This window comes from Ooceraea biroi, chromosome 3, assembly GCF_003672135.1.
Source record: "Ooceraea biroi isolate clonal line C1 chromosome 3, Obir_v5.4, whole genome shotgun sequence".
Taxonomy (NCBI): domain Eukaryota; kingdom Metazoa; phylum Arthropoda; class Insecta; order Hymenoptera; family Formicidae; genus Ooceraea; species Ooceraea biroi.
Genome location: NC_039508.1, coordinates 798187 through 811114, shown reverse-complemented (window position 1 = coordinate 811114; position 12928 = coordinate 798187). Strand labels below are relative to the sequence as shown.

At 41.7% G+C, this 12928-nt stretch overlaps 2 protein-coding genes and 1 long non-coding RNA gene across 10 annotated transcripts in view; 2 read left to right on the top strand and 1 right to left on the bottom strand.

The window, feature by feature from the left end:
* Positions 1-3432, top strand: part of LOC105277421 (protein timeless homolog) — a 95855-nt gene extending 92423 nt beyond the window's left edge. For 3 of the 4 annotated variants that reach the window (XM_020031046.2, XM_011335774.3, XM_011335775.3), the window contains exons 23-28: positions 857-1081; positions 1720-2004; positions 2082-2192; positions 2486-2665; positions 2860-2952; positions 3039-3432. In XM_020031046.2, the coding sequence (XP_019886605.2) occupies positions 857-1081; positions 1720-2004; positions 2082-2192; positions 2486-2665; positions 2860-2952; positions 3039-3259 (1115 nt within the window). In that variant the 3' untranslated portion in view covers positions 3260-3432. The remainder of the gene's footprint in view (positions 1-856; positions 1082-1719; positions 2005-2081; positions 2193-2485; positions 2666-2859; positions 2953-3038) is intronic. The other variant, XM_020031047.2, reaches the window with a different exon arrangement.
* A 1129-nt stretch (positions 3433-4561) lies between these two features.
* On the bottom strand, positions 4562-9071 carry LOC105277422 (odorant receptor 13a). Of its 5 annotated transcripts, none has more exons than XM_026968092.1 (8): positions 8980-9071; positions 7827-8233; positions 7267-7642; positions 7115-7177; positions 6762-6873; positions 6550-6657; positions 6119-6331; positions 4562-5963 (listed from the first exon to the last, which is right to left on the bottom strand). In XM_026968092.1, the coding sequence occupies exons 1-8, from the start codon at positions 9054-9056 to the stop codon at positions 5901-5903; spliced, it is 1419 nt and encodes a 472-aa protein (XP_026823893.1). In that variant the 5' UTR covers positions 9057-9071; the 3' UTR covers positions 4562-5900. The 5 variants fall into 5 exon arrangements, with proteins under 5 accessions (XP_026823893.1, XP_026823894.1, XP_026823896.1 ...); XM_026968095.1 differs by lacking the exon at positions 8980-9071 and adding an exon at positions 8772-8972 and having other exon boundaries at positions 5588-5963; XM_026968094.1 differs by lacking the exon at positions 8980-9071 and adding an exon at positions 8802-8972 and having other exon boundaries at positions 5588-5963.
* Positions 9072-9163: 92 nt separating this feature from the next.
* On the top strand, positions 9164-12856 carry LOC105277424. The gene is made up of 2 exons (XR_003406299.1): positions 9164-9630; positions 9695-12856. It is a non-coding gene; the product is annotated as an uncharacterized LOC105277424 (long non-coding RNA).
* The last annotated feature ends 72 nt before the right edge of the window (positions 12857-12928 follow it).

Below are 12928 nucleotides of genomic sequence, written 5' to 3'. Positions count from 1 at the left end.
TATGGTGCATCGTTATGCCCCTCGAGTAAATTTGCATCATCGAACTTTTCCGGGAAACCCGGAAATAATATTTACGTTCTCCTTTTATTTCCGTATTCAAAGTCCATTACGATATCATCACGGAATATCAATCTTGTTATTTAATATTGGCTACTGCGCGAATTCCAACTGCACTTTCGCTGTTCTTGGACCGATATCATTCGCCTTAGCTTCCTATTATGGCGCCGGGAGGAATTTCATATTTATCATAGATATTGTTTTCCTCTCTCTCTTGCCTTATTTGTATTCAATGCATTGAGATAGCTCATATCATAGATATACAGCTGTGAGATGAAGCATTGCCGAGAAGTTTTGGCTCGCCTTATATGTCTTTGGAATAACACGTTCCCTCAATGCCGCGTTTCGATGCAATTTCGCTGTCCATATGGGACTGTTGCGTTAGCAAATACGATTATTTACTGTAATAGATAGAACAATTAATTTGTGGAATAAATTCTGCCATACAAAGAGCACATACATAACATTTCTATTACGTCTAATAATATATTTTTAAAAGGAACACTTAGTTGTTATTAGAAGGTAACAAAAACATATGTGATAAACGTTGATGTCTAAAATTGTATCCAGGACTTACAATTTTGAAGCGGGAGTTGAATAGCCAAGTTTAGCTTCATTGTTCAGTGTCATAGATTTTGCACGTGCTTTCATACGTATGACGCTTGAGATTTATTTAACGTTACGTGAAATACCTCGTGCACGTACACACACACACGATGTTACGTTGGCATGCTTTACGCACGCTGATGAACGTTTGCTTGAGAAGGGTTCACATCGTTTCCATGCATTGTGCGCAAAGGTAAATCGTCGTGGGAAACGCAAGCTGCCAGTAATTCTGACGGGAACGAAAGTTCAGCCACCGACGACGGAGACGGTGAAGAAACTCGGAAATCCTCGAAGCGCGGCGGCGCGCCTCGGCGGAACGAGTCGACGAAAAAGAAGCAACGGAACAGGCGGAAGCTACCAACGATCGTTTACACGGATGCACAATTATCCGGCCTCCTGAAGGACGTCATCGACAGGGGTGAGTATCGCTGTCCTCTCGCTCGGTTTTCCTCCCCGACGTGCACTCGCGTTTTTGTGATTAATGAAAGCGCACTTGTCGCTAGAGCGGCGCGTGCAACGTATCTCTCGTCCCCTTCACGCACGATAAATGTTCTCCACGCCGTAGAAAAGGGAGGATGACGATGATTTGCAGAAGCCATTACGCGAAAAAAAAAGAAATAATGACTTGTCAGAAAAACTTCTCAGGTCATCTCATCGGGGGAGCGCGTCAGCGGATCAAGTTGTGGCTTTCGCGAATCCTGAAAAGACATCTCAAATAACATTAGCGAATTGTAAGGCGAGCTTGTAAAAAGTGCTCTTTCGCGAAATTAATCAATTTAATCTAGCTGTCCATCTATCTCGATTTTCTGATATGCAAATAACGAATGCTGTGATCTATAAAATTTACATATAATACCAGCGGGTAATATGTAAAAACACAAAACTTGATTCGGAATATTAATCCGGCTACGAATATCCACGTTATCAAAGTGATAACGCCAAGACCTAATGTATAAACGCCCTAATCAGCAAACAAAGCCGAATCAGTAGCGAAAAGAGAAAAAAACTAATGCGGGCGACTTTTTGTGGGGGGAATCAAATCTCGCTATAAATCAGAGATGAGAGAAGCGTTGGAATGGATCAAGGAATCCCTGCAAGACGTTCTGGACGATCGTGACGAGGAGAGCTCCGAGGGCATACCCTTGGTACCGCTGACAGATTACTCGTCGGCCGCGATGGATTCACCGAGTTTTCAAAAGCTCCTGCGTGCCATGGGATTTGTGCCACCGGCTGATGCCCAGGAATCTTATTGGCGTATCCCGGCGAATATGCTTACGACGACGATCCAGAAACGCTGCAAACTCATCGAAAACGCTTTAGCCGGCGAATTTGTCATCGAAGGTAAGTGATTCAGTCGTGCCGGCCCACGAACGGACCGCGGCTTTCAAATGGAGATCGTTTACGGAAACGTTTTGCAGAAACGCAACCAGAGTCGCACAAAGATGACTTCGACACCGATGAAAAGCTGGACAACAGCGAAGACGACGTCGATGTGTTTGAAAATGTGAAAAGGTTCTTCGTGTCCAAAGGTCAGTACAACTGTGTGCTCTTTCTCATAGTTGTTACATAAGTTTATGAGGAAAAGACATGTAATCTTCGATTATATTGCGTATAATTAATTTTGATTAACAATACGAAATAGTTTCATAATTGTTTAAGAAAATAAGCAATTAGTTTATCAGTAATACATTGAGACAAAAATTTATGCCTTACTGTCTTAGACATTATTCAATTTCAAAAGTTTTTTTAAGTTATCGTTTATTATGCAACGTCTGCTGAAATATACTATTCTTCGTACGCGAAAATCACGAACCATTTTCAGAACCGGAGCCATCAATTTCCGAACAATCGGAAGTACATGCAAAAATTCGTTCATCACAAAAATCGAAAAAGTTTTCGACAGCTAGCGAAGAAAGCGATGAAGCGGAACTTATAGAGAAAAACGATGAAGCGAAAATAGTAGAAAAAAATGAAACGGAACTTGCAAAAGAAACGAGTGGAGGTACGTCGCTGTTAACTGATATAGTTTTGTCTACGGTCACGAGGGTGACATTTTCTCGCCCTCTGTTATTCAAGCCAGCAAGCGGGCTGCTATTGCTTTATCACAAATTTACCGACGATTGAGTTCCTTCCATTTACCGGGGGCAAATTAATCTAATTGTTAGCTATAATGCCCGCAATAATTTAACATTTCAGAAACTGCGAGCAGGATAAGAAACCGAGCAAGGATGCTCGATGATTCCTCTGAATCCGAAATGGAAATCGAAAGGAACATCAATGATGAGCACGGTCAGTAACGTGTGCTGATAAGAAATGAAAACGATCGATATTCTTTGCGAATTACATTAATCGTAAATTATCGCGTATTTTTGCAGATAATGTAAAGAGAGACAGATCCGATTCTTCCGATACGGATAAACCATCCAGTAAGAAACGTCGATTACTCGACAGCGACGAGGAGGCAGAATCGCTAAAGAGTGAAGATACCAAAGCAAATGGCGGTCGCATAATAATTAGCGATGATGAGGAACCGTCTAACGTGCGAGCTGAGCGATCCAAGTCATTTCGCGTAATAATCAGCGACGAAGAAGATTAACATGGTCGCTGCATAATTATCCCAACTCGCTTCAATTAATACATTGATATATTTTCTTTATGTGATTATTTCAACTCGTTCTAAATATTTAAAAACTTTTACAGTCACGGAACATGTACTATATTACTTTACGCATTTTTCAATACCAATAAAATATTAAGTAAGAGAATAAATCAACATGTTTCATTGATATATCCTTACACTGATATATTCCAATAATCATTCACCGCTGAGATTAAGAAATGTTGATCTAAAACGAATTGAAACAAGTTACCAATTTCATTGAATTATAATTAACACAATGTTCATTGTAAAATAAATATGCATTGCGCATGCAGCATGCAGTTTCGGAAGTGTCGTCATCGTTTTAACGTAGTTAGCTTCCGTTGGGAAGGCAAGGCTCGTGATAGCTCTTTTACAGGCATCGGCTTTACCCGCGAGCGCTCGAACCGACGAGCTCGTGCACGACTGCTTCATAAGCTTCGTCAAGGTTCCACGCGTTCTCCTCCGGTCCGCACCATACGCCCTTACGGGACAATCAGTCGCACCCGGGGTACATTTCAGGGTGCCAAGAAAAACAGTTCCCGAAAGGCGTCCACATTTCGCCAAGTAACGACGAAGAGAACATGCGAGCGCGGTTGGTGCCGGGCTGGTGAACCGGAGTACCTCCCGCATGGCTCGAGCTTGGTCACCACGTGATCACCTCCCACCGAGTACCTCCCAGCATCGCCGGGTGATCACCTCCTCGACCACGTGTTTCCCGCTTCAACGGTTGGCCAATGTGGATGACTTTACGTCTTTTGATGGGCAGGTGAGGAGTCTTGGCGAGTGTTAACGATACGTACGTGTGCATCGAGACGTAATCGCGCGACGAAAGACCAGCCCTCACCTTTTTCGATAGCACCTTCGATAACTGACGACGATGCCTCCGATCGCGGACCTACGCGAAACGATGCGTAATGTCGCGGCAAGGACTTCGCGAGTCGCGAATATACGAACAGGAGATCACGCCGAGGCAGGAGCTTGGAAGCCAGCGACGATCTGAATGTAGTGAGTACATTATATGTATGTATGTTATATCTATGAATGTGTGTTATATGCATGTGCGCAGTCTCACTGTGTGTTCGTTTGAATACATTACATGCGAGACCGCCGCAGGGGAACCTATACATGAAAAAATCGATGAGTCACACGTTCGATATAGAGACGTTAAGTTGTACCTAACATTTGTCTATTCTTGTATATAATATTTCTAATTTTTCTATCCAAGTCTAAGATTATCTGCTTGATCAAATAAGACGATAACTGATAATGATATTATTAACAATTAATTGATACAATAATATTCTTCGAACAGTACATGTGTGCGTCTTATGCGTACCTTTCTACATCTTATTAATAAAACATATAATCACGTATCTTGCTCATTGTCTTTCTTATCAATTCAAGAAACGCATCATTGCCGCGCCATATTGCGAGGCATGCAATATCAAGACGCGAACTTTGCTATTAGAGATAGGAAACGTTGAAGTGAGTAAAGCTGAGTATGGTCCGACCTCAGCGAGCCATGTCCGCTCAAATTCGGCAGGCGCATCTTCGGCTGGCAGTGACTACCTAGTAAGGTCGATCGTCAATCTTCCCTACATCGTAGTAGAACGACCAGATTCCAGAAGGGTGACCACGTGCATTCTAATCTCAACTTTCGGATACCAGGCGCGCATGAGGTCGCAAGAGCCGTCTCGTCGCGGCGAGTCCACTCGTGGCTCCAAGGTGCCTCGTCGAGGCACGTGGCTGTCCGTGATAAGATAGCATGCAGAGAAACTAGTGGCCACGACTGCCATGCTTCTCATGCTCTCCTGGTAGAAGCGCGGGCTCCTTATACGGTTGGAGGTGGATGGCATCCTCTCTCTTTAGCCCCACTCTCATCAGTCGTCCCTTCCACCCGCTATATATCTCTGTCTCTCTCTTTCTGCCGCTTCCTCCGTTCTCGTTCTCTTTTTCCTTCTCTTTCACGCTCAACAAGGCTGGCTGCCAAGAGAAACGGCAAGAGACCACTTTTAGAAGCGTACGGAAACGCTAGCGTAATGAAAGCTTATAATATATTGATAGCGTTATTGGAGCACCAGATACGTTCAAGTGTATTCTTGTAAATAATAAAATATACTGTAAAATTAAGTTTTTTCATTGCTTTAAAGCGTAAAATAGAGAACTAGTTATCTTTTAGATGTTCAATCTTATCGGTTGTTAGCAGTGCGCTAATTGATATTGATATCTTCGTTGGTCTCCATCTGGAAAGACTCACGGAATTGTTTAATTATTAAAGATTGATTTTACTTAATGTATGTTTATAGACTGATCCCTTATACTACCATAATATTACAAAAACGTAATGTACTTGCATGCACATTGCAATCATCTATCGGTTGTCGCCACACATCTTATCAGGAAAGTAGAGAAACAAACAAGTTTCTGCCAGAGATAATGTGTACACTAATGTAAAATCATACGAGATCGTATAAACAGTATCATATTCTACAGACACGCGCCTAGTATTAATTTTTTTAAATAAAAAGATATTCTGCAGATGTAAGTCTTTCTATATTGAAAATGTAATAATATAAAACGTCTACTGATTTTGGATTCAATTATCTGTTTCAGACATTGTACGCAACACAATACAGTTCGATATTGCCATACTTATTATCTGTAATATAATTTTTAAATCTTATTTTTCAGGATAGTAGATGTAATTTATATCGTACGCAAAAAATTAAAGATAGAATTACTGGAGCACAATAGATTACATCGTTGAAAAATGTGTAAACATAGAATAGAGTTTAAAGGTATAAGTATACTCACAACTTTGAAAGTTTCCAACGAAAGTTTGTAAAACGGACCGCCGGTTAAAATAATCGGTTTCTGTGCTCGCAGCATTATCATTTGCACCAATCGCAATCGCTTGATGTTATAATATTTTAATCCATCTTTCTGTCCGCTGAAATTTGACTGACATTCTTTGAACACCCATCGCTCCCATCCGCAAAAATACACTGAACACGCAATTTGTGTGCCCTGAAATAATATATAAAGTTTAATATAACAACATTAACGTGTTCGAAATAATTTTGGAGATCAGTTTCTTTTACTATAAATTATTCTAAGTTATGAGATTTTAAAAATAAGGTATAATAATAGAAAATATGAACTTATAATATTTTAACATATTAAACTTATAATATATTAACTTGTAATATTTTCATATTTTTATTTTTTATTTAACATATACTAACCAATTGTTCAAGACGAGTAGCAACGAAACAGAAAACGTACAATTGAATGCAGCTTAATATGAGGTATTCGAACAGAGACCACAATTTGAAGATGTGTTCCGGGTGAAACTACCGAGATGCAAACTTTATAATTTAATTATTCGAATGCTAGAATAGAACGCACGCGATGTTCAAACGTGCGTGTGACCGAATACACATAGGATAATTCATACCGCAATTTCGACCGTTGCAACATCGAATGAGACCAGACAAATGAGAACTAACGTTTCGATGCATTGCACGAACATAGCCGGACTGGCAAAAGTTTGTAACATCTCTAGGAATCTAAAAGCATTTCCTTGTTAAATAACGCTATTCGTAAAAAATTATTTCCGCAGTACGATGTGTTGGATAATCGAAAATTTGATTGAAAGAATTAAAATTATGATTCTAATTGTCGACATTATAGTTATTAATTCACGAAAATTGAGATATTATATAATATCACATTACAATCTCTCTCTTTATAGCGAGATAATGATTTAGATTGTTACAATTGCGCGTTACAATTACTAAAAAATATTACTTTATAATTTGTACATGACAGTCCAGGCAGTTCTTTAATTTTCTCTCGAGAGCGAACGTTGCACTGTGTGTCCAAAATATAATTTCCATGATTAGAGAATTTAGTTTGAAACAACTGATGATGAAAGTGGTTGTTATTTATGATCGTATTACTTATGGAAATCAGTGTTCTCCAAAATTGTATTGATATATTGAAATTGCGCGCAGATGATTAGCACCATGCAGATGTAAAACGCATCGAACCAAGCAATTCCGAGCACAGAAGATATACTGCCGGAAAACTGCAAAAGATATACGCAAATGAAATTCTCCATATCGTCGATGTCGATCGGGTACCATCCAATATACGGTAAGTTTATTTTCCTAAATGTTTGATTGATAGAATTCGTATGATCCGCCAAAAGGTGTGCGAGAAATGGATTGGAACACCAATGAATGACACCATAGATATAAATACACAGAGACCACCATAGGTACCAGTTGGACCATCGACGTGCATATTCCATTTCATCCTTATATATCTGAGATACTGTTGACAGAAACGGCTTTAGTAACTCTACATTAATTATATAAGAATTCAAATTAAAGGTTTGCAGAACGTAATCAGACAGATTTAATTAATTGTATCGCATTTGAATCGTAAAATTTCAACGATGTTTTAAAATATAGATAAATATAGATAAACTGTTGACAATGGGTACTACTTGACGTGCCTTTCTCGCAGTTGTCGAACTGTTGGCAAAGTACGTGGCACTTTTCTAACTTCGTCACGATATGGACAATTTCTTCATTATATCTTATGCAATAACACCATTTTATTAAGCCCGTGACATGCATGCAGATTACACCAATGATATTAGCGAAGAGTTTCAGGCTGGTAATCATCATGAGTGCCACAATTTCCGAAAGCAGGACCAGAAAAATTGCCATGAGAGAGATGTTCGTTCCCGTCGTCACGAGAAACGTTTTACATAAAGTGAACGATGTCACGGGCCAAATTCGGACATGCCGGAACATTGCAAGCAAGGTCGCCATGTAATACTCCAGAGACATCACGTTGCCTCTCTTGTACGACTTGTCATCGTCGCTCTTGCAATCCATGCCTGGGAAAGGGGCACACCTGAGGAATCCAAGTGAAACTTTTGCATAAGAATGTCCGGCCATGGTCCATCGCGCAAAAAATACACGGTGGTTACACGCAAGTACGTGATTCGGCTCTTGTTTCGCATATTCCCCGGATACATGTACACCGGACAATTACGTGCGTTACGTCAGACAACTCGAGGATCATGTACATACATACATGCACAACCCAAGCCCAAGATCTCACGGTGCAATTCAGCTTTATCGGTGGATTATATAATATTATACGCGCGATATAAACTTTGTTACAGATAAATAGAAGATAAAAATTTCCGGATAAAAAATATTCTGTCGGAAGAAACGATCTATTCATTATGTACATTAATTTTTATGTAAGATTATGTAAGATTTCTCTGGATTCTTTGGCTGGTTTGCGATATTCGATTTCACGTTCTTTTACATGTTCTTGATACGATCTAATCTGATTATTAATACACTACAATAATCTGATAGTTCGAATTTTATAAATGCATTAAATAAACAACGTGCATTGCATTCACATGAAATATACGTACGAAATTCACTAATTAAAGAATGGAACATACAGCATGGAAACTGAACACTAAATTCAACGTGAGTCAAGGGATCAATCGCGTCCCTAGTCTTCCTTACACCATTTCTCTGCTCGCACGCGAACGGATACGACGCATCGGCGTGTTGTTTGCGGGTACGGGTATAATTTTCGTATTGCACGGAAACACCATGTACTTAGTGGCAACTTACGCCGAAGTTCCGAAGAGACGTGGGACGTTCTCGGCGACTGCAACGCGCGCGCGTCGTAGTTGCACGTACTCCGGCATGATTTATGCAGGCAAATAAATGTCGCCGGCGTGTCATTAGACCGGTTCGTTTGAAATGCAAATAGCATTTGCAGCGCGCATCGGATACACTCTCCAATTAAGCGTCCGCGCAAACTTTTCCCCTGGCCCGGGCGGCCGGGCGACAAGTTCGCGCGGTGCTTTGAAGTCGGATATAGATTCGCCGTGGAACCGAGCGCGAAACTCGATATCTAATTACACGCTCTCTCGAGTCACCACCGGAAGCAAGATCGCCGATGTTTCACCCCGCCGGTTAATCTTCGGTCGCTCTCGCTCGCCCGCTTCCGCCCGCCGACAGTTTCGCGCCAGCTTTATCGGCCGTCGCATCGTATAGCAAGGCGGAACGCGTAATCTCGTTTCGCTCTTAATCTAATTGAAATCTGCCGGCGACGTATCTGTGAAATACTTTTTACAATTACCGCGATTTGCAGCTTTGTCCCTCGATGAGCGAATAATCAGAAAGGAGGCATCGAGCGTCCGCGGAGATCCGTGGACGCGCGATGAGGATCTTCTGCAAGAACACTATTGTAAGATCGATGACATAATCCTGACTGAGGTAAGTCATGAGATAAGTCATCGTTAAAAAATGACGTTAAATTTGACGTAAGATTTATTTAAAGGAAAAGAAGTCTCTGATCGGGCCTCGATCGATTCGGCGAGTCAATCAGCTTCAACGATTCATCTTATGCAGTCTGCAGAAGTCCGCTGATGCATTAATGTTAATCGTGAGGCGCCTTACGTCGACTATGCTGTTTTATTCAACGCGGTTTTAAGGTAATATAAAAATGAATAAGTTTACGCTTGCTCCTTACATTCGCTCTTCCTCTTGCTTGTACCGTCTTACTCGTTCGCGTCAGTGCTTGGGCGCGCATGTAACTTGTGTTGGTGACACAGTGGATTCGTGTTGAACACGAGCGGAGTGTAGAGCGAGTTGTCGGGCCGAGTTTTCGGAAGTATCGAACGGGTTCCACGTCTCGCTCGGTCCCCTTCCCCGTCCCCGTGCTCCCCTTGTCCCGTTGGTCCCGGAGAACTCTACTTTGGTGATGGTATCCTGCCGCCCGTGTTGTCCGACGCGTTGCCGAATTTTGGCAATGATTGATGGCTATTAAGGACCGGGCCAAACCCGTTCCTCTCACACACGTGCACCGAGCTGCTTATAGCGCGTGCTACGCATGCACGCTATATTTGCGATTACAGCCGAAAATAGAGCACCGTGAATGAAACCTCAGGGCTGGACCAACCGCTCGCCAGCACCCGCGGGAGATGCCATGCTCAGGAGCCAGTCACGAAGACGTTTATGCTTCAAACACCAGCAATTTTCAAAAGGAGGAATTTGTAAAAAAATACAGCGGACCGTTAGAGCAGTACATGTTACAAATTGCGTTACAATACTTATTTATTTTAAATTTCTCGTAGCATCGAACAGCTGCTGTGCTCGAGTCAGCGTTGCAACGGGATCCAACGTGCTCATCTTGATGCTGCTCGGTATATTCGAGTGAGTTTTGAAAAATCGAATGCGACACAAGCACGATCTGGCTGTTCCCTTTGGTTCCTCTTATTGCGCGCTCGATACAAGCTCGCCATGCTCAGGATTGCAACTGACGAAGGGCTCGAAGGGACGGACGGAGGCAGATCGATGGTCGGCGGCAATGGAGAGGCGAGCGTCGATGAAAAGGTCAAAGGTTTCAGGTGTGTTTGCGCTTCGCGCACGGCTGGTACAGGTGCAGCCTCTTCCACGGCTCTGCTCGCCGTTGCAACAGCAACATACATGACTCTTTATTAACAACAATTAACATTCGGACTATTGTTCATACGAGGATATCTCTCGTCGACGATGCACCGCATCGCGTGACAGCCGCAGCTGAAATAACATCGTCTGATCTCTCGTGACGCGATTCCTGCTGAAGCGGCAGCGAGCCATCTGTGGGAACCAGCCGTGACAATATAACAAATCATATTTGCAAAATGATTACGGCGGTAAAATGCAATATATTCCCGTTGCAAAACTGCGTTCTTCGGCGAACACGTTTATGAAACCTTGCGCACCAATAAATATCCCTGCAAATTATCGTGCGGTGCAGTTGCGCGCTATGAAACTCAAGCGGTGAAATACCACGCGAGGAATTAACATAAAATGTGGAATTAACGATAAAATATGCGTAATTGATTTATATTGCGCACTGATATTACGTATTCCTCGCTGCGTTAACCCGTGAAATTGTTCTGCCTATGAAAATTCCCACCAACATCACTCTCGTAACCGAAAATATATTATAATTACAGAAACATTGATATCAATATTTCTTATCAGCCTGTAACAACACATTCCACGGGATAAATATGTTCCTGATTGATGATCATGGTTGGCGGGGGGATGCTTCCTTCTTAGGATCAAATCTACCCATTAGCATACTTCCAATTCCAGTGGCGGATGGACGAAGCCCGCAGACGCGTATTTACCGTAACGTAGCTAATTATCTGCCAATCCGTAGCGGTCTTGGCGGGACCGAATAAGTCGCAAACGGCCGGCCGATAAGGTTCGCGTGTAACAGGAGAGTATCTGCGACTGCAAGAGGACCAGCCTCGCCCCGGTGATTTGAACGCGTGTGTCGCACGATTGCGCTCGGCTTCAGCGCAACCAGCTCGGCTTACGTACTCTCCCGCTCCAAAGATTTACCAGTCTCCGGTTATGTTTTATGCACCATTATGTTTTCGATTACGGTAGGTTAGTTGCATCGGTAGCGTCAGCTCTGTCGTCAGCAAGCGTCGCCGATACGTCAAAGCTCGCCGGGAACACGTAATTGTTCGCGCGTTGCGTGGCGAACGAGTGCGTCATCGAGCCTTTCAAAGCCGACCTGGGTGTCCGACCTCGGCACACGCAACGATACGGCACAGCACCAGACACGAGCATATCGTCACGTCACCGGGAGATACAGCTTTCCGCTCGCCTTGCATTTTTGTGCACACGAATGACACGCCTGGTTGATGATGATTGACGTTGCACGTAAGATTGAAAGAGATGGGAAATGTGAAAAGTGTTTGTTGAATCGGTGCAGTTATTCTTTCCTTGGATGACTGATACGCTTTTTGATTGCTTGTGATATATCCGTAATATATATGTATATGTGTTGTGATGTAACATAAGCGAAAGTGCGATATTTTCAATGTTGTGTAATATAAAAGTGATAACTGATGTATTCGGATGAAATTGTTTCTGAATCTCGAAGTAATTCGGCTTTTTCTTTCTAATGTATTGAATGCTGGAGTTTTATAGCACAACTTCTATGTGTATAATCTTTTATCATTCCGAATATTGAGAGTTAACATTTCAAACATTTCATAATGATGAAACAAATGATACTGATATTTAATACAATCATCTTATAATTGCAGTTAGATAAAGAAAAATAATGTTTTTACATCGGCTGCGTCATTATTTTGCTGGTGATGGCTGACCAAATACTCACGTTGCAGACGACACATTGAGTGTAGATAAATCTGTTGGCAAAAGATAGCGAGCTGGTAAAGTCGACACAGCGGATATTTTTGTAGCAGTAAAGCAGAAGTAGCAGAAGCTAGCCTCGACTGATTTTTACGCATATCATTATTGTTACGTCAGTGACGTTGCGGTAATATTTTTATACTTATCTAGTTTACATCGCATATACATACATTTAATTGTATTTTTAGAGAGAAGTTTGTAATTTTGTCCTTAAAGGATTCTAAGGATTCTATTTTGAATATCGAAATAAAATTAAAATAAAAGATAAATAAAAGATACTAAAAGAGAATTGAGAAATTTTGAAATCTCCAAGAAGTAAGAAACTATAATTATTAAAGGATGTGTTAATTAT

Excerpts from the sequence above, each read along its gene's own strand:
- LOC105277422 (XM_011335777.3), bottom strand. The coding sequence starts at position 8,960 with ATGGTGTTTCCGTGCAATACGAAAATTATACCCGTACCCGCAAACAAC. Across the intron at positions 6,874-7,114 it reads TGTCATGTACAAATTATAAA|ATTCCTAGAGATGTTACAAA; the intron begins GTAATATTTTTT and ends AAATGCTTTTAG. Across the intron at positions 6,332-6,549 it reads CTACTCGTCTTGAACAATTG|GGCACACAAATTGCGTGTTC; the intron begins GTTAGTATATGT and ends ATATTATTTCAG.